Here is a 21,778-nt window from a genome sequence, read left to right as displayed (position 1 = left end):
AGCGCTTGCCTGGCATGCGTGCGACCCGGGTTCGATCCTCAGCACCACATACATACAAAGATGTTGTGTCCGCCGAAAACTAAAAAATAAATATTAAAAAATTCTCATTCTCTCTCTCTCTCTCCTCTCTCTATCTTAAAAAATAAAAAATAAAGGCATGTACCACCACACCTTTAAAAAAAAAAAAAAGAAAAGAAGGAAGACTTTTAAAAAACAGAGTTTTCAAAGTCTGGTAGTTTTCATATCTTCTGAGTCACAAATATGTGCATATTCATCTCATCCCAGGAGCTCTCCTCTGCCACCCTGAGCTGGACAGGGCATTGGCAGTGCTAAGGTCCTTGCAACAATAGCCACAAACCTGCCCTGGGGCCTAGGAACCCCCTTGCTACTGATTTTGAGCACTCCTTGCACAGAGGGCTGGTTTTTGTTCCCTTGCTTCTCAAAGTGCAGCCCATGGACCAGCAGCATCAGTATCACATGGAGGCTTATTAGAAAAAAAGGATCCTGTAACTTTTCTAGAACCTTAGTTTTCCACCTGCCAGGATAAAAAAACGACAAAGGCTGAGACCTTGTGATATATGAGTCCTGTTGTATTCAAACCAGCATTAAGCCCAACTTGTCCTTCCCAGGGAAGGACATTTGCTTCTGCTTGATTTCACTGTAATAGGAAAGACAGTGCTGCTTTTACAGGCCATGTGGATGATTTCAATTCACAGAACTTAAATTAAATGTCAGAGGTGATGAAGCACTTTCTGCTTCAAACCCTATACTCTGACTTTGGTCAGCTACTATCAGACAGTCACCATAATCTCAGAATACTGGCCTGAGTTGCCATAAAAGACTCTGCAGCCCTCTAAGAGTACAAAACTTTAAGCCTAAGACAGAGAACTCTATTGTCAGGAATGGGATAAGACGAGTCCTACCAGGAGACAAGGGAAAAGGAACCACCACAATCCCTTCCTAATCAAATAATTTTGATTACGTTCAGGAATGGTTGAATGGTTGAATTGGCTACCTTGACCTTCACTATTGACATGACTCACAAATCAAAGTCAAAAGGTAAAGGACACCCAGGAATGCCTTAACCCAGCAATTCTTCATGTGTACTCCAGGAACCTCCCTAGGGGTTCCAGAGACCTTTTAAACAATTTTCAAAGTCAAATTGTTTGCATAATAATACTAAGCCGTGATTTGTTCTTTTCACTTTTATTTTCTCACAATCCTAACAAAGGCTACCATGACATGTCATAATATCACTGTGCTGATAGCTAATGGAATTTGTGTTAGTGTTTTATATTTCTTAAATGTCTTAGTTTTAACTTCTAACATGCTAAATATTGATAGACATTATCCACCTCAACAAAAGCTCTTTGGATAATCAATAATATTTTAAAATGGACAACTGTCCTGAAATCTAAAGTTTTGAGATCCCTGCCTTAACCAAACTGCTTCAAATAGAGTTGGCTCCCTCCTCACTGATAGGGAATCTTGTATAGCAAATGCTATATCTCCTGATCACCATCAATCTTTTACTCTTTCCCACTTGGAAAAAAATGGCAGACAAAATAGCTTTTGTTAGCTATTAATGGTGCCTTTGCAAGGAGTTCACACCAAGATATACTGCTGTCTGCTTTTTCAGCTCTGTCAAAGGACAAATGCAATACTTTGTGGGCAATAATACTTAGAACAGTCCCCTTCAATAGAAGGAGGACTATACAATTGATGGCTTGGCTGCCTCAGCTCCATGGGAACACCTCTGCGAACATCACAGATGGAGAGTCCTTCATAGTCAGGCCCATGGTGTCCAGTGTAACTTTTGATTCCTCAAAATGAAAGAAAATAAGTAGGATGCACATGCACTGGTTCTCATAAGAATATGTACAGGTGTAACAAGAAACTTGAGTACCTCTTCTTATTGGAAATGGGAAGTTTGGAAACTTAGATTTTCTTCTAGACTTTCGTGAATGATGCTCTGAACTATTTTCACCAAAGGGCTTTGCACTGTCCACCTGAAAATAAAGAAAAAATAAGACTACAATCTAAAGTAGGTTTTATCCCTTATCCCTATTATCCCTATTACCTAAAAATGCCTTTCTCCTCCTCAATCATTGATTAGATAGCTCGGAAAAGAGAAAGTTGAAAAACAAAAAAATCACAGTCTCCAAGTATGTTAGAAAAAATGTTTGTCCTTGTCTTCACTGAGGCTTCATTGAAGCTAGAACATGAGGATACAGGCTACAGGTTAGCATAAGGAACTAAAGTTGAACACAAATTACATTCTAATAACTGATAAGATGGAGCAGAGTAGGAAGCAAGCAAAGCTTTATTTTGATCTTTTAAAGAGAGGACAGAATTTCATGTTTCTAAATAGTATGAACACTGCTTGCTCAGGCAGGGACCTCTCTGAGAGCAAGAGATTGCCACAAGGTGACATTTCAGCCTTCTACATTCCCTTCCAGTCTGAGAGTATTTGTAGGTATGTTGTCTATTTGGTAGTTTCTAGCAGTAACTTCTGACTTCCTAAAAACTAACTACTTTAACATCATCTTAACAGAACCTTGACTTTCAGACTTATCATGCCTCACTAAATATATGTCAAATACAGAAACATTTCAACTAGCAACTTTAATATCAACTTAACATATTATCAATATTTAATATTCTGGAGAATAAGTCACTAACTAGAACATGGAATGGTGTTTATGAGGAGTATAAAATAATATAGAAAATTCTTTAAAGCAATGTTCATGGTAGCTCACACCTGTAATCCCAGCAGCTCTGAGGCAGGAGGATCACAAGTTCAAAACCAGCCTAAGCAACCTAGCAAGGCCCTCAGCAATTAAGCAAGAACCTGTATCAAAATAAAAAATTAAAAAAGCAGGTTTGGGATGTGGCTCAATGGTTAAACAACCCTTGTTCAATCCCTGGCACAAATAAATAAATAAATAAATAAAAAGCAATGCTAACTAAAATATATCAGGAAATGAAGGTGTATATACACTAAATACACTAAAATTATAATTCGATAAAACCTATGAATACAAAAAAGATGGAGAAAATGAACCAAATTAAATTAAATAATGATTTTACTATGTTAGTGAGCCTATGGGTAATTTATTTTCTTGAACTTTGTCATATTTTCCATTGTTTTTATAGTACAACATTTAAAAATTGTAAAAAGATTCAGAGAACTAAAGCAACTTGCTCACTACTTCCTAAAGTCCCTCTAATTAATGGCTGTGAATATGGCATATCCTTGCTTCTTCCTACAAACATATTCTCCCTGCTCTTCAAAGTATGGCTGCTGGGACAACAATCTCATTGAGAAAACCAAAGCAGTTTTCTTAACTGATGAAACTTCAATTTTGAATTGATAGAGTACACACCAGCCTATCTTCAACTCCCAGCAGTTCACAAACTCTTGAAATATGCTCTAGGAATAATTTTTTTTAATTAAAAATAGGGATGTTGATATTTGCCAAGCAAGTTCTCTGTATAAGATACCTTTAGAGGAGCTTCCTGGAAATTATTCTAAGAAAGAAGATAATTTACTCACAGTTGTTACTTAATTTGAATTCCCTCTTTATTTACCACTACTCATTTGTTTTCATGGCCCAACCTTCCTTTATTCACACCATCATCTACATCCTGACCATTCCAAAGTATTCCAAAAAGTAATTTTAGGCTCACATGTCTAACCACGAAAGGAGGCTTCCCTTCTTCAGAGATTTTGAAGTTGTTTCCAAGGTTCATCTGAGCTGGTTTGTCAAGGAAGAAACGTCTGGTGGAATATGGAGAGGGCGTCCGGGGCTGAGTGCCTCTGGGCTGTCTATCAGGACTATTCTCCTTTGGCTTTTTCTTTTTATTATTTAAGGGAAACACTGGTCGACGTGATGTGGATAAAGGCATTCGTGACTTACATCTTTCTTCCTGAAGTAAAATAAATAAATAAATAAATAAATAAATAAATAAATATATATATATATATATATATATATATATATACATACACACACATATATATATTACAATAAAAGAAAATTTAATCTGAATATAATAGTATTTAACTGAACTTTTGAAAAATACTAGTGAAAAATGTACAAAATGATATGCACATGGTATGATTCAAATCTTTTAAAATAAAAAAATATATGTGTATGTGTACTGAATATAATTTTTTTAAATTCAAGCTTATCTCTAAATGGTAAGAATTACAGGTGATGTTTGTTTTTATCTTGTCCCTTTTTTCTTACCTGTATTTTATCATTTTCTAAAATAAATGTGATACTTTTGTTAGTTATTCATTTTAAAAGTTCACATTTAGAAGGCAGACCTACAAGGAAGTTAAGCAAGTTAAAATGGTAGAATGGAAGAAAAAGATAGACTGAAAAATTGCCATGAACATATCACAAATAAACTGGAGAAAATGGAGGACTAATAAAGAGAAATTTAAAAGCAATTACTGTGTCTGGTAAGGTGGCACACTTGTAAGCTACCAGGGAAGCTGAGGCAGGAGAATGGCAAGTTTAGATCAGACTGGGCAATTTAGTGAAACCCTATCTCAAATTAAAATAAATTGGACTGGGGATATAAATCAATGCCCCTGGGTTTAATCCCCAGTATAGTGGGGGGAAAGTAGCTAATGCCGTCCTTAAAATTAATTACTGGTCTCCATTCTGTGAGAACTGATAGATTTTCATAGATTAGTGGCCCTTCTAATAGTGCCCCTTAATCTGTAGTTCATAATTTCAAGGTATTTTCTATGACTACTGTGAGATTAGGGATAAGCACTTTACTATTAATTTTTTTCTACCTTGTCCTAAAGTATTTGAAGAAGCTTTACATTTTATCTTCATTTCTTCTCCATTCTGTTCTAGAAAGAATTTCTAATGGCTATGTGCATTAAGGTAAAAGAAAGTCTGAAAAAAATGAGGATGAAGAGAAATTAGGAGTGAAAAAGATGGTAGTGTGGAGGTGATGAGCACAGATGCCCTGAGCTCTTCATACCTACTGAAGATGGACTGCAGAAGCAACTCTGAAGTTAAGCCTCAGCAGAAGAAAGAAGGAAACAAAATGTTCACAAGACCACCATTTGACCCGGTTATCCCTCTCCACGGTCTATACCCCCAAAGACTTAAAAACAGCATACTACAGGGACACAGCCACATCAATGTTTATAGCAGCACAATTCACAATAGCTAAACTATGGAGCCAACCTAGATGCTCTGCAGTGGATGAATGGATAAAAAAAAAAAAAAAAGTGGCACATATACACAATGGAATATTACTCAGCAATAAAAGAGAATAAAGTCATGGCATTTGCAGGTAAATGGATGGGGCTGGAGAAGATAATGCTAAGTGAAGTTAGTCAATCCCCAAAAAACAAATGTTTTCTCTGATAAAAGGAGGCTGACTCATAGTGGGGTTGGTAGGGGGAGCATGGGAGGAATAGATGAATTCTAGATAGGGTAGAGGGGTGGGAGGAAAAGGGAGGGGACAGGGGATTAGCAAGGATGGTGGAATGTGATAGACATCATTATCCAAAGTATATGTATAAAGACATGAATTGGTGTGAATATACTTTATATACAAACAGAGATATGAAAAATTGTACTGGATATGTGTAATAAGAATTGTAATGCATTCTGCTGTCATTTATTTTTTAAAAAATCAATTAAAAAACAAAATGTTCACAAGATCAACAAACAAACAGAACAATACCTGATCGATTATGTCAAACTTGTGATTTTAATGTCTAAATTATCCACTTCTACACCATACCAAATACATGCCAAACATATCCACTCTAATGTGATAGGCTGAGCGAACAGTGCGAATATAGAAATCTAGCAAAAAACTTTACAGGTTTCTATTTGTTCAGTTGCATTTAAAATTTAAGTTTGTGGAAAAAATTCTGTCATTTCTATTGCTGTCTTTTGATTATACTTACATGAAATCTGTTTCTATGCAGAAACATACATTCTCGGATGGCTGTCCTTGTAGAAAACTCTAGTTTGGGAGCAATGCCCTAAAAATAAAATAGCATAAGAGAATCAATTAAATTACTAGAAACAGTTCTTTCCATATCTCATCCTAACTTGAAATCATGCAAGAACCTAATTGCCCTTCTGTGGTTGGCATAATCCACATATATTATCTAAAATATATACATAATAAGAATAGCTAAAGACTTACATAATATGTATTATTTACTAGATCCAGAACTAATTATTTTGAAAATATTAACTCCTCTAATCCTAACATAACCCCATGAAGCAGGTCCTAATAGGATCTCCATTAGTAGATGATTAAACTAATATACAGTTTGAATAACTTATCCAGTGTCTATGCTATTAGTTACTCTGTTTATCAAGGGACAATGAAATTGAATGAGATTACTAGAAGGAGGGATAGATAAAGATTCTCTTTTCCTGTCTTTGAAAAACTTGTTTTATATCTTATATCAAATATTCATGTTCATCAGAATTATTTCCAAACTCAAAATGAATTTTGTTTCCTAAACTGATGCTGCTATTTTTCCTCATTACCATACTGTCTAGAAGACTGTTAAAGTACCAAGTGAAATTTAAAATACATATATATGGAAATACAAAAAAAAATCCCATTTAGTAAAGGAGAGAAATCTAATTATTAATGAATTGATAAATTAAGAGAATAAAGTGAATAACTTCCTATAATGTTAATGGAAAAAAGTAGAAGTGGGCTGTAATAAATACAAGAGAATTAGCATCATGCATTAAGAGTGCCAACAATGAAACATAAGAACCCCTGATCTACTACTCACCAGCTCTATGATCTTCAGTACATTTCTGAAACCCCCCTAAACCAGCTTTCCATCCACACAATAGGAAAAAGAATAGCAGAACAAAGTGCTCACAAGGTGAAGAAGGTTTTAACGAGAAAATCCATGTAATGAGTTCAGCATAGTACCTGCTATCTAGTGAGCACACAATGAACAAGAGCTATCATTAAAACTTCAGCCACGGTTTTTATTTTGTTTTTTGGAATATTTGAGAGAAACAGAGCCCTTCTTTTTTACAAACTGTTTAAAATATAGTGCGATTAATGTAATTGTAAGAATTGATAGAATTAATGTAATTATAAGAAACTATTTCCATACATTTTTAAAATTCCTTCTCTGATGATTATGTACATTTATAAATAACTATAAACACAGCATCTTACAGGTCCTTCTTTCTGTTTATGCCCATAAAGTTAAACAGATAATGTGAAAAACATAAGATAGTGTGTTTTTCCTTGTCTCGATACTTTGCTGGATTCCAGCCCAGTGTTTAAAGATGACTTGTACAGTGGCATGGGAGGCTGACGCAAGAGGATCTCAAAGCCATCCTCACCACTTTAGGGAGGCCCTAAGCAACTTAGTGAGACCCTGTCTCTAAATAAAAGATTAAAAAGGGCTGGAGACATGGCTTAGTGGTTAAGTGTCTCTGAGTTCAATCCCATGTAACAAAACAAAAGACTTTTATTTAACAGAGAATTTGGGCAATATAAGAGTTTCTCTAAGTTTTATTCCCTTTTAATTTATTCCCTTTTAATTTTATTCCCTTTTAATTTCTGAAAAGCGATATCCCAGTAACTCACCATAATAAAGGCAAGCATATCATAAGACCATGAGTATAATTGATACAAGATAATGATGTTAGGAGAAAAAATAGTTTCAGTAATATTTGCCAAAATCTCAAAAATATTGAAGGGCTTAAAGATACAGACATTAGGCTGGGCACGGTGGCGTATGCCTATAATCCCAGGGGCTCAGGAGGCTGAGGCAGGAGGATCACAGGTTCAAAGTCAAGCTTAGCAACTTAGTGAGGCCCTGAGCTACTTGTCTCAAAATAGAAATAAAAATGGCTGGAGATATAACTCAGTGGTTAAGCATCCCTGGGTTCAATCCCTAGTACCAAAAACAAACAAACAAAAAACCAAAACACACACACAAAAAAGAAAGATCCTTCAGTAATAACAATTAGTGGGCCTCTGTCAATTTCCCCTCTGTTAAATAAAGGCCATAAGATCTGCCTCGGCTAACTTGAGAGATGTTAGGAGAAAAATATTATGCATAAAAAGTTGAAGGCACAAAATAAATGAGAGATAACATTACCACTATTGCTTCTTTACTTAGTCATAATTGCTATGACTAAATAAATCTTTCTGTTAATCTACAATAAGAAGTTGTTGAGATATCAATTTGCTTGTATAGCTATGTGATAATGCAACTATGTCAATGATTTAGCCTGAATGGATAATAAGACTTCCACCATCAGATCAATGGTAGAAATAAGTATAATTTGGTATCTTGAGCAGGGCATCTAAACAGGGCCACTGAACAGCAGTGAGGTACTAAGCAAGATAAAGTTATCTGTCCAAGATCAACACTGTTGAGAATAAAATGTTCATGTTGCAAGAATTTCTCTCCCAATAGAAGCCCAGATGAGCAAGATCACTTACTGGAAAACCTATGGCTGTCTTCATAAGCACCTCTCTGTGTATTCCAGGATGTGAAGGTGTCAACTTGGGCTCAGGGAAAAGAAAATCTCGTGTGTTTTCTTCATAGTAGGCCAACTCTTCCCACACTAGAAAAGAAGGAGAAAAGCACAAATATGTGTATCTTCACCCACGTTCAGCAAAATAAAAGTTCAGACAGACTATGGCAGAGATGCAAATAAGTAAAAATAGACATTTTGGTACCAGCACTTGTTTTTCAAGGGGAAAATAATTTCTACTATTTTGTTATCTCATGGATAATGTTTAACAATTCTCTCAAGTCATAACAGATTAAAGAGACTAAAGGGTTGCTCCACAAAACAGAACAAAGAAGAGAACCTATCTTTCCAACCATCCTTTCATTCTTTCCCTCACCAAATATTTACCAAGGACAAACCTTGGCCACACCCCAGGAATAGATAGGAACAAGGCAGACACACCCCTGCATACACAAAGGTTACTTATTTAGATTGGGTTCATTGTCTGCCATACAGGGTGCCACTGGCCCAGAGAACAGCTAAACCTGTGGTTCTCATAAGGGGCAGCATCAACTCCAGGGACATTCTGGTCATTTGTGAGGCATTTTATGGGCAGGAGCCAAAGGTGGTAAGGTGTCCTGCAGTGTTCACAATACTCCTGCCTCTTGGACAATGGGCTATCTGCATGATTTTCTATAGTCCTATAAGACATTCTTTCAGGCTAAAAATTGCCTGATGAATATCTGAGCCAAGACCTTAAATCTATGTTACATATAAGTACTAAGTATTTTTTGTGTGATTTTAAAAGAAACTGAATTTTCTAAGAATGCCGGTATAGCATATATCAAGGAAAAATTTTACTTTGTATTGTTTGAATCTTCATCAAGACCTGTCTAGCATTTTGAAAACCATGTCACATTTAAATACCTCACTATGCTCAGTTTTATGTACTGATATGCATATCATTTTATTATAAACATCTGTCCTTTTATTTTTCCCTTATATTACGGTTGGAATATTATATTGATTTTCTTTCCACTTGCCTTCCCAGACATGATCCAGCTTATGATCCACAACAACTGATGATGAATCTTCCCTCAATCTTCCCTCCTCTGCAATGTATTCCCCACAGATTATGCTATTCCTTCCTTCTCATTGTGTTGAGATCCTATTCATCTTTCAAGCTTCATCCTAAATGCATTATAGTTTCTTCATCTTAACAGGTCCGAACCAGAAGTCATATTTTCCCCCCAAAATTCAGATCTCCATTAGCAAGTTCTGTTGACTCTATCTCCAAAGTAAATCTAAAATCTGCTTCCTTTGCTTCATCTTTATAGTTACCACCCTAACTCCATGCCCCACCCCTTAACCTCTCCTGGGTCACTGCTATGGCCGCCTAGGTGATCCCCCGGCTTCCATCGCCCACGAAACCTATTCTCCACACTCTGTGTTATTTTAAGTACATCAAACTGTGCCTTTCATCTGCTTAAAACCTTCCAATAGTCTTCCCAAATATTAAAATAAAACTTAAGCAACTTACCCCAGCCTTCAAGACTCTACATAATTAGGCCTCTTGTCACCTTCTCCTACTTTATTTATTACCCTCCCCCTGGGTTGTTTCCTGTCATCACTGCTGCCCATCCTTGCTGTCCCTAAAACATACTAAGTTCGCCTCTATTACAGAATTTTGTCCTACTGTTCTCCCTGTAGTATTCCTCCCCCTGACCCTTGAATGGCTGGCTCCCTCCTATCAAATGATAGACTTGACTTTAAGTATCATCTCATCAGAAAGTTAGCAACTCAGCCCAAAGGAGTGTTCCACATTACATCACTCTATTTTATTTTTGATATTTTATTTTGATATCATATTTATCACTGTTGTTGTCGTTGTTCATGTATTTATTCATGATCTGCTTCCTTTGTCTTTTCTGTTCACTATTCTATTGACAGGGCTGCCCCTAGAAAGGTGTGAACTCAGGGCAGTTCAACAATTACAGGGAAGACTAAGACAATCATCTCTAAAAAGGAGTCACAATGTCAGCATCTTTGACAGACCCCTTGAATTATCGTTAAAGACAAACTTTTTTAATATCTTTATTTCTATTTGTTTATTTTTATGTGGTGCTGGGGACCGAACCCAGGGCCTCATGCATGCAAGGCAAGCGCTCTACCACAGAGCTACAACCCCAGCCCTAAAGACAAACATTTTAAAACTGAATTCCAAAGATGTTCAGAGAAGAACAGTAAAGTATAGCATACTGGATGCTGCCTTCAGAACTACAGAACAACATAATTCTAACACAGTGAATACTTGATAAATGTAATCCTCATATTCATTCAAGAAAATGAATGAGTTTTTTGTGTATATGGTTCTGTGGACTTAACCCAGGGACACTCTACCACTGAGCTGTATCCCCAGTCCTATTTGATTTGATTTAATTTAATTTAAGACAGGGTCTTGCTGAGTTGCCCAGTCTGAACTTAAATTTTCAATTCTATCTCAGTCTCCCAAGTAGATGGGATTACATTCATTTTTCAATGATTTTTTTCATTCATGATTCAAGAAATATTTGTTGAGCACCTACTATGTGCCAAGGTGAACAAGATAAACACAAATCCTGCCCTTCTGGAGTCTGTAGTCCGCAAGTGCTAATACATTAAATATTACTAAAACATTAAAAATAATATATTTAAAATTAATGCATCAAAACCTCAAAAAATAAATGTATAGTTAAAAGTTATAAGTGCTGGGCTGGGGTTGTGGCTCCATAGCAGAGCACTTGCCTCACACATTTGAGGCACTGGATTCAATCCTCAGCACCACATAAAAATAAATAAACAAAATAAAGATATTGTGCCCGTGTATAACTAAAAAACATTTTTTAAAAAAAGATTTATAAGTGCCAGGAGTGAAAAGAAGTAGATTCTATGGAAGTCAATTACTGGGAGTAAAGAGATAAAGAGGAGGTGAGGAGACAGGTGGGCAGGTGAGTACAATTCTGAGATCAGTCTTCTGCTTCATTTACTAGTCTTATCCCAGCCTCCTTTTTCATCAGTGCTCCCTTTAGAGTGTTCTCTGTGACAGGGGTGACCTCTCCACCCTTGTTGGCCCAAAACAGACTCTTCCTCCAACTGAACAATGAAGTACAACATAAAAATGGGAAGTGGTGTACCAGTTTCCTTCCCTATCACTAGCAACACAAAAGCAGCTGTCTACTGAAGACTGTGGCCCACTGGATAAAAACTCAGGTTCCAGAGTCAGTAAAAGTTGGCTTCAAATCCCTGCTTTACCACCTATCAGCTATGTGACCCTAGGTAATTATGCAAATGTTATAACTTCAGCTTTCTCTTTAGGTAAATATACAAATCATCCTAGTTACCTAATCTTAGGGGTACTGTAAGGACAATGACAAAACACATGTAACATGAAGCAGAGCATCTGACATTACCTGTCATTGTCATGATTGCCCCCCAAAACCTGCCTAAGGGTTGTCCCAGCGCTACTCTGGTCTCTGTGAACATGGTTACATTCCTGATGGGAACAAATACCTAGATGTGGGTTTGAAAAAGGCTTTTCCTTTGTCCTCTTACCTTTCAAATGTTGTCAGCTAGTTCTTGTCACTGCATCCAAAATGACAAAACTAAATTATTATTTCTATATGCAGCAAGAATTTAGATTCAAATACGAGGTCAAAGAAGTGGAAGTGAGCTCATCTACTACATTCAGAATAATAAGATTAAAAATAGACCAAGGGGCTGGGATTGTGGCTCAGTGGTAGAGAGCTTGCCTAGCACGGGCGGGACCCGGGTTCGATCCTCAGCACCACATAAAAATAAAGGCATTGTGTTGTGTCCATCTACACCTAAAAAATAAATATTTTTTAAAAAATAGACTGAAACAATTTAGAAAAATAAATAGAAGGCTATAAAGCTTCTTAATACAGTTTCTCTGGTTTGGTCATTTTCCAGACACCCAAACTGCCACCAAGTGTGAAAATGTCAGCATATTAAGGGGAAGTTACAACAAGAGTCAAAGTTATAAATAATGAACTCATTCACAGGCTGAGCAAGTCTCAGGACAAATGAAGTGTCTGAAAGAACTCAGTGTTCTCCATAGGCTAATGGCATAGATAGTAGCATCATCTAACCAAAAAAAAAAAAAAAAAAAAGGGAAATGAATGGGTCTTTAAGAAGAACAATAATTTTAATAACATTGGTTTTATAAATCTTTAACATTTATAGAGCATATCAGAATTGACAATATGATTCTAGAGAGAGAATATCATTTGATTCTCTCTTTACAGACAGGGAAACTGAAGCTCTCAGAATTTAAGACATTTCATGATGCCCACATGGCAAAGTAAGAATTCAAAAGCAGTTCAGCTGAGGCAAACAAAGTAAATGAAGTAAACGAAGCTGAAGACTAATCTTAGAATTATACTCACCTTCCCACCTGTTTCCCACCTCCTCTTTATCTCTTTACTCCCAGTAATTGACTTTCATAGAAACTACTTTCCGTGCTGGCACCTAGTGAACACAACTGGTGAAGTATAAAATCAAGCTCTGATTAAGTAAATGGGTGCCCATTAAAATAGGATTTTACAGTTATACTGAATATACGTGGATTACCCAAAGACAAGGTATTTGCTTAGGAGATTAATAAAAAGTACTGAGCTCACTGTCAAACAGGATTACACTGCCCCCCTGTGTCCATAGTTTTTTTCCCATCTTTGTAAACTAAGAGCCAAAGGGATCATTAATTTTTTAAAGCAAAATCACTGGACTTCTTCATTCTTTAGCATAAAGCCATATGCAAATCTTAGTAACACTATTTGTATTCCTATTCTAATGGTAAAATGTCTTTCCATGGTTAAGTGAAAGAGAAGCAAAAAGTATCAAACAATAAAGTACTATATACAGCAAAATACAGCAAGATAACAAATCAGCCAAAGAAAAATTGGTCTAAATGTAGCCTGTGTGACCCCACAGTGCAGCCCACACAAGACTTTAAGCAAGAGGTTAGTATCAAGGACTAGCAGATCCAGAGGGCTCACTACCTCCAATTAGTGCCTGGAGTCACTAGTATCATACCAGAAAGACTGGCACAGGGTAGACACATGTGAAGTATACCCTCAATAACATATGCTGAACAATTAATCAGTTAATCTGCATGGCATCTGTAGCTGAGTGAAATTGTTATTTTGTAATTTAAACTTAATTCCACTAAAATTATAATCTGAAATTGGAGGATTGTGAACAAAAAGAAAACAAGCATAATAAGGCTCCCACTTTGCATAACTTGTGAGTTAGAACCAGTATGGATGCACTCAGCTTAAATATTCTCCAGTCATCATTATTTACAGACAACTATTTTTGTAGCCTTCTCAAAAATGGATTTTGGTTACATAAAAAATATGCAGCGGTTCAACATGAATTAAATTTTAAAAGCAAGTTGCAAAATGCACATATATTTAACATACACCACATCTACAAAAATATAGTGTGCACCTCACATATTCAGTATGTAGAGGTGTGTGCATGTGTTATTTTAAGGTTGGTTAAATATATTAAATATACTAAATGCATGATATATACCAAATGCATTTTAAAAGATCTAAAAACATATGCAACTAATTATTAGTGAAGTATCTGTTAGGAGTTGTTGATGAATGAGTCTATATACTTCTATGTTAATTAAATTTTGTACAGTGAGGTATTTAGGTAATTTTTAATTTTTAATTCATGCAAAATTAAATAAGACCAAAATAAGCATACTTCTACCTTATTAGTATATTAAAATATAACTTGCCACTTAGCAGTGATATATGTTTGAACATAAAATTAGGTTAAGTAAGAAAAAAAACTTATGGAAAAAAACTCAATGGCCTGATTTTAGCCTGTCACTTTTTGGCTGAAAAACCTTCACTAAGAATTTCTGAACAGCAGGTAGGAGGCATCTATCTGGCTCTGTTCTGTCTGTCTTAAAAAGTAACGACATATCCAAGAGTGTCTATCCCTAAATTCAGACAGAGTGGGGTTCTTTTCTGTTTGCAGGGGCTGACCAAGAAGTAGAAGAAAGAACGATAGCTGCCTGGGTCTACATCACTTCACAGGGGCCCTTGACTTGCTCTGGTGATATATCATTATGGGTAGGAATATGATCCTCACTCAAAATCCTCCACTGCCCCCATTCTTTAGCTGAGGCATCTGCCAGGTTCACCTTCCCTCTCTCATGCTCTCTTAAGAAAAAGGATGTAAAATACCAAAACACTGAATCAAAAAAGAGGAAATATATATGTATTGACTATAACTAACTAAAGACATAGGTCAAAATGTCAGGAACTTGCAACCAAACACCTCAATTAATCAAGGACATTGACAGTCACTTCATATAGAAGAAAAGGAAGCAAACAATTCACAATATGGTAAAATGGAAATTTTTAAGAAGCCAATTTCAAATGTAGGATTTTCACAAATCATCTTTTTTTAAAAGGGACTATAAAACATGGTAAAATATATCTTAAAGAAATTATTGTAGGAACGATAGTAGAATGAATTGGACATTATTACCCTATGTGCGTATATAATTACATGACCTGTATAACTACATCATGTACAAACAAAAGAATTATGGAGTTATACTCCACTTAAGTATAAAGTGTCAAAATGCATTCTACTGTCATGTATGACTAATTAGAACAAATTAAAAACTCAATCTAAAAAAACAAATTATTATACAATTTGTAAACACAGTAAATCCAAATGACAATATTCAGCTGAACCTTATTATCTGCTGGATCTGGGGAATGGGTATGCTCTGCTTTGTAGATGCGGATGTAGCAGTGAATCTTATGGCTGATCAGTTAACCCCAGATTCACAAGGCACAGTTTAATTTAGTAATTCTATTCTTCATAAATAAACCAAGGAAAAATAATTTTTATAAATATGTGAAAGACAAAATCTAAATGCTCAATAAAATGTAAGGATAACACTATGGAAAAATAGATATTGAAAAATTATAAACTATGGGTAACTAGGTGAACTAGGTAGAATAAGAAAACCCAACCCAAAATATTGCAGATATTCTGTTTATAGCCCTTTAAAAACACATAAGTAAATTAATTAAGGTTTTCATGGCTATCAAAAATCAAGGAATAGATTATCATTAGAAATGATGGAATATTATTCAGACTTAATGAAATTCTGTCATTAGCAGGAAAAATGAATGAAACTGGATGGCATCATGCTAAGAGAAATAAGTCAGACACATAAAGAAAAGTGTTATAGTTTCTCTCTCTGATGTGGAAACTAAAAAAAAAGTGAACCTGGCAATGGCCACAGTGGTGTACACCTGAAATTCCATCGACTTGGAAACTGAGGCAGGAGGATCACAAGTTCAAGACCAGCCTCAGCAACTTAGTAAGACCCAAAGCAACTTAGTGAGACCCTGTCTCAAAATAAAAAATAAAAAGGGCTGGGTATGTGGCTCAGTGGTTAAATGTCCCTGGGTTCAATTTCCAGTACCAAAAAAGGAAAAAAAAAAAAAAAAAAAAAAAGACAATGAAACAGGGACATAAAATGAGGAAAATCTAATTTTCCTTTTTCCTTTCTAGCTTCTATGCATGAGAGAAAACATACAACTGACCACTGACTTTTTGAGTTTGACTTTTTAACAAGAATAGAATATGTATATAACACATATAAAAAGTCTGTAACAATGTGCTCTAATCACAGAGAAATACCAAGAAACATGCTTAAGGGTTCTTTCAGGATGATGTGATTTTTGGATACTTTTTGTAAGTAAAGACTATGAAGTTATTTTCATCTCAGGAAAGAAAAAAACAGAAATGTGTAAATAGCAAAGATCAAAGATCACAAGAGAATTTTCTGGGTTTTAGATTCTCTCTGTCTCTTTCTCTCTCTCTCTCTCTCTCTCTCTCTCTCTCTCTCTCTCTCTCTCACACACACACACACACACACACACACACACTACAGAGATATAAAGCCCTAAAATCACAGAGCCATGCTCAAAGACTATTTATGAGATTAGCTGGTTGTACCCTCTCTCACTAGCTCAGGTCTCAAGACACAATGCAAAAGCATCAGAGAATAGGTTCCTCCTAGAGTCCCATGATTGTAGCAGAGGGGTCACAAACTTTTTCTATAAAGGAACAGATAGTAAATATTTTAGGCTTTGCAGGCCATCTGGTTACAACTACTCAACTCTGTCACTGTGCTGTGAAAGAGCTACAAGCAATACTTAAACATGAATGTGGCTATGTTCCAGTAAAACTTTCTTTTAGATGATAAAATCTGAATTTCATATAATTTTCACATTACTAAATATTCTTCTCTTGAAAATTTTTATTCAACCATCTAAAAATGTTGAAAAACCATACTCAGTTTGGCAGTTTCCCAAAAAGTTTGACAGAATTATTGTATAATGTAGAAAACCCACACTCACCAAGAGAACTAAAAGAAATACACAATGATGTGTATGTGAATGTTCATAACAACACTATTTATAATCTCCCAAAAGTGGAAACAACTCCAATGTTTATCAACATATACATGTATAAACAAAATATGGTGAGTATACAAGAGTATTATTTGGGCATAAAGAGGAATTAAGCTCTGATACATGTTACAACATGCCTAAACCTTGAAAATATTAGGCTAAATGAAAGATCCAGACCTAAAAAGCCACATAGTGTAGCTTTCCATTTATATGAAATTCTAGAATTGGCAAATCAATTGAGACATAAAGTAGATGAGCAGTGCTCAGGGGCTGGACGGAAGAGGGAATGAGGAATAACTGCTGTGTATGGGGTTTATTTCGGGGGTGACAAAAAATGTCCTGGAATTGTCAATAGATTGGCAGAGGAGAAGTATATATTATGTACACTTTTTAAAAACTTTTTTCTACATTTTTATTGATGCATTATAGTTATTCATATTGATGGAATTTGTTATTACATATTTACACATGCACACAATATAACAATATCATTTGGCTAATATCACTTCCTAACTTTTCCCCTCTCCCTCTCTGCCTCCCACCCCTTACTCCCTTTGGTCTACTGATCGCCCTTTGATTTTTAGGAGATCCACCCCGACCTTTGTTTTCCTTTTTCCTTTCTAGCTTCTATACATGAGAGAAAACATACAACTGACCATTGACTTTTTGAATTTGACTTGTTTCTCTGAAAAAGATGGTCTCTAGTTCCATTTATTTTCCTGCAAAGGTCATAATTTCATTTTGCTTTATGGCTGAATAAAACTTCATTGTGCATATATACCACATTTTCTTTATCCATTCATCCATTGATAAGACACCTTTGGCTGATTCCATATATACTTTTAATTCTCACCACAACCCCAAGATATAACAGCTATCCTCTAATTTTATGAATGAGACAACTAAATCTCAAAGAGAAAAACACAGTAAGGTCACATATATAACATATAAGCATAAGAAGTTATGTGTTATATAAAGGCTCAGTGTTTAAATGCCAGCCCCCTTTTTGTCATGTAAAAATCCTCTTAAATTAAGTTGGTGTAGAAATGCATTTCTGGCACATTACCTGGAGGCACTAGCTGTATTAACTCAAACCTGGCTAGGAAGCCTAAAAAGGAAAACAGTGGAATTTTAATACTTCAAAAAATTGTCAGAGTTTTTTATTAAATGTTTTAATTTTATAAATTAAACTACCATAACACTCCATTTACATTATTAATAACAATAATGCAGCTAGCCCTCCATATTTATAGGTTCTATTTCCATAGGTTCCCCATCCACATATTCAACCAACTGCGGATAGAAAATATTTCTAAAAATGCATCAGTACTAAACATGTACAGACATATTCTTGTCATTATTCCCCAAACAATACAGAATAACAACTATTTACACTGCATTTAAAGTGTTAGATATTATAAGTAATATGGCTATGATTTAAATATATTGGAGGGTGGGTATAGGTTATAAGTCAATACTGTATCATTCGTTATAAGGAAATTGAGTATTGGTGGGTTTTGGGATTCTTTGAGGTCCTGGAACCAATTTCCCATGGATATCAAGGAACAATTATAATTAAAAATTAGTGCCACACCAGCAAGGTCTCAGGTGTCAATAAGTTGAGGGAGTAGAATAAGAATATCTGAGTTATAAAAATATCGTTTCAACTCCAGGAAAGTACAGACAAAACATGTAATATTTTGTCTCTTAAAAGTGTATTCATGGGGCTGGGGATGCGGCTCAAGTAGTGGTGAGCTCGCCTGGCATGCGTGCGGCCCGGGTTCGATCCTCAGCACCACATACGAACAAGGATGTGTCCGCCAAGTACTAAAGAATAAATATTGAAAAATTCTCTCTCTCTCTCCCTCTCTCTCACTCTTTCTTTAAAAAAAAAAAAAAAGTGTATTCATGAGGGCTGGGGTTGTGGCTCAGCGGTAGAGTGCTCGCCTAGCACATGTGAGGCCCTGGGCTTGATCCTTAGCGCCACATAAAAATAAACAAAATAAATGTATTGTGTCCAACTACAAGTAAAAAATAAATACTTAAAAAAAAAGTGTATTCATGCCTGGTGCGGTGATGCAGGCCTGTAATCTCAGCAGCTGGGGAGGCTGAGACAGGAGGATCAAGAGTTCAAAGCAACCCTCATCAATGGCAAGGCACTAAGCAACTCAGTGAGACCTTGTGTCTAAATAAAATACAAAATAGTGGTGGGGATGTGGCTCAGTGGTCAAGTTCCCCTGAGTTAAATCTCTGGTACCAAAAAAAGAAAAAGTGTTTTCATAAGAGCATCAAAATGGGGGGCTGGGGACATAGCTTAGTCGGTGGTAGAGTGCCTGCCTTGCATGCACATAGGCCCTGGGTTCAATCCCTAGTACCACCAAAAAAAAAAAAAAAAAGAGTACTTTTCATCTTAAAAATTCAAAATCTAATTGTGATGCATTAACATAAAAGTTTATCTTACCTAAGACAGTGTACCAATGACTATATAAATTAAAACATAAAATAAAACTTTATTATTATTTGAGTTCAAAATACATTTAGAAATAATGATCTAATCTATAGTATCTCTAGAGGCAAGAATAAAACTCAAATCATAAAGGTGAATTAAAACAAATGGTATTACAATACAAAATTAATAAAGATAATAATTCCCACAAAATAATATTATAAGTAAAAACATTTTAAAATAGATAATAGAAATAAATTCTCACTTTGTACATTTATGAAAAATATGCATTCATAAAAATAGATTTATGAATGCATAAGAACAAAATTTAAATTCCAAGAAACTAGCCAAATGTTGAGGCGCACTCCTGTAATCCCAGTGGCTTGGGAGCCTGAGACAGGAGGATCATGAGTTCAAAGTCAGCCTCAGCAAAAGCGAGGCGCTAAGCCACTCAGTGAGACCGTGTCTCTAAATAAATTACAAAATAGGGCTGGGGATGTGGCTCAGTGGTTGAGTGTTCCTGAGCTCAAGCCCCAGTACCCCCAAATAAATAAATAAATATAAATTCCAAGAAACTTAAAAACCAAGATAGCCTGAAATTTTACTCCAACAGTCCCATTAAGCACTTAATTTGTTTTAGGTTCAAAATTCATTATTCAATGAAACACCTCCATTTAGATCTTACACTGACACTCTAAACTCAATCTGTCCAAAGTTAAATTCCCTCCACCAACTCTTCTTTCTGACTTTCTAGTCTTAGTGAATAGCATAAATAGGATCCAGGGTTTTCTCTAGATGCTGTGAGTTTTGAGCACACCCACATGCCATCAAAGTTTCACTTACTGTTTCTGATGATCATAACCTTTGATTCCTGTAGATTTTCTATTTATTCTACACCTGGCTTTCTGAACCCGTTTTACTGTTGTACCATTCTGTTTCAGAACATTTGTTCAGTGGCCTCTAACCTGCACTATCTGTGGACACAGACTCACTAGATGCATAATTTCAAATTTCTTTTTTTTAAAATATATATTTATTTTAGTTGCAAATCGACCTTTATTTTATTTATATATAGTACTGAGACTCAAACCCAGGGCCTCACACATGCTAGGCAAGTCCTCTATCACTGAGCCACAACCCCAGCCCCTCAAATTTCTTAATCCACCTAGTATGTTGGCCGGATACCTAGCCTGCTCCTGATTCTGTCCTCTTTCCAGCATTGCCTCAGGTCACCTAGCATTTAATTCTTATTATTTCTCTATGAGATTCTGCTATTACCTATGACCTTGGTCCTAATTCTTTCAACTGAATAAATCTCGGTTGAAAAATTCATAAAGATTAAGAAAGTGGTTGTTGGTTACCTACTAATGAAACTTTCATATTAATACACTGGGGAAAAAAGAGCAAACTAAATCTAAAGCAAACAGAAGGAAGAAGATAATGAAGGATAAGAAGAAATTAATAAAATAAAGAACAGAAAAACAATAAAGTCGAATGAATCCAAAAGCTGGTTCTTTAGAAGTCAACAAAACTGAGAAACCTTTAGTTAAATTCATCAAGAAAAGGGATGATTCAAATTACTAAAATCAGAAATGAAAGAGAGGATATTACTACTGATCTTAGAGAAATAGAAAGGACTGTAACGCAATACTATGAACAACTTTATGATAACAAATTAGATAATGAAATGGAAAAATTCCTAGAAATATATAATCTATCAAAACTGGTTCAAGAAGAAATAGAAATACTGAAGAGACCTACAACAAGCAGAAAGAGGGGCTGGGGTTGTGGCTCAGTGGTAGAACTTGCCTAGCATGTGCGAGGCCCTGGGTTCGATCCTCAGCACCACATAAAAATAAATAAAATAAAAGTATTTTGTCCAATACAACTAAAAAATTTTTTAAAAATCAAAATAAAACAAGCAGAAACATTAAATCTGTAATTAAAAAACAATCTGAAGACAAGTTCAGGCCCAGGTGGCTTCACTGGTGAATTCTACCAAAAGTTTAAAGAAAATTAATACTAATAAACTAAAGAGGAAAAAGCATTTCCCAGGCTGTGGGTGTGGCTCAGTGGTAGAGTGCTTGCCTAGCATGTGTGAGACATTGGGTTCAATCCTCAGCACCACATAAGAAGACAAATAAACAAAGATAGTGTGTCCATCTACAACTAAAAATAAAATAAAATAAAAATCCCAACTCATTCTATGAGGCTAGTATTAGCAAAACTTGACCAAGATATCACCAGAAAACAAAACTGTCAACCAGTATCTCTTTATGACTGTAGATCCCAAAATCCTCAACACAATCCTA

The 21,778-nt window shown here is 35.5% G+C and overlaps 1 protein-coding gene across 3 annotated transcripts in view; it reads right to left on the bottom strand.

Annotated features, from left to right (window-relative positions):
• The window catches only part of Spata6l (spermatogenesis associated 6 like), a 52,514-nt gene that overhangs the window by 12,299 nt on the left and 18,437 nt on the right, over positions 1 to 21,778 (bottom strand). For 2 of the 3 annotated variants that reach the window (XM_076846010.1, XM_076846011.1), the window contains exons 3-6: positions 8,488 to 8,612; positions 5,951 to 6,028; positions 3,691 to 3,930; positions 1,907 to 2,009 (exon numbers count right to left, since the gene is read on the bottom strand). In XM_076846010.1, coding sequence (XP_076702125.1) covers positions 1,907 to 2,009; positions 3,691 to 3,930; positions 5,951 to 6,028; positions 8,488 to 8,612 — 546 coding nt within the window. Of the gene's footprint in view, positions 1 to 1,906; positions 2,010 to 3,690; positions 3,931 to 5,950; positions 6,029 to 8,487; positions 8,613 to 18,086; positions 18,129 to 21,778 lie in introns of all 3 variants that reach the window. The other variant, XM_076846012.1, reaches the window with a different exon arrangement.

Source organism: Callospermophilus lateralis, chromosome 2, assembly GCF_048772815.1.
Source record: "Callospermophilus lateralis isolate mCalLat2 chromosome 2, mCalLat2.hap1, whole genome shotgun sequence".
NCBI lineage: Eukaryota > Metazoa > Chordata > Mammalia > Rodentia > Sciuridae > Callospermophilus > Callospermophilus lateralis.
The sequence above is the reverse complement of the archived record's forward strand: the minus strand, read 5'-3'. Positions and strand labels throughout refer to the sequence as shown.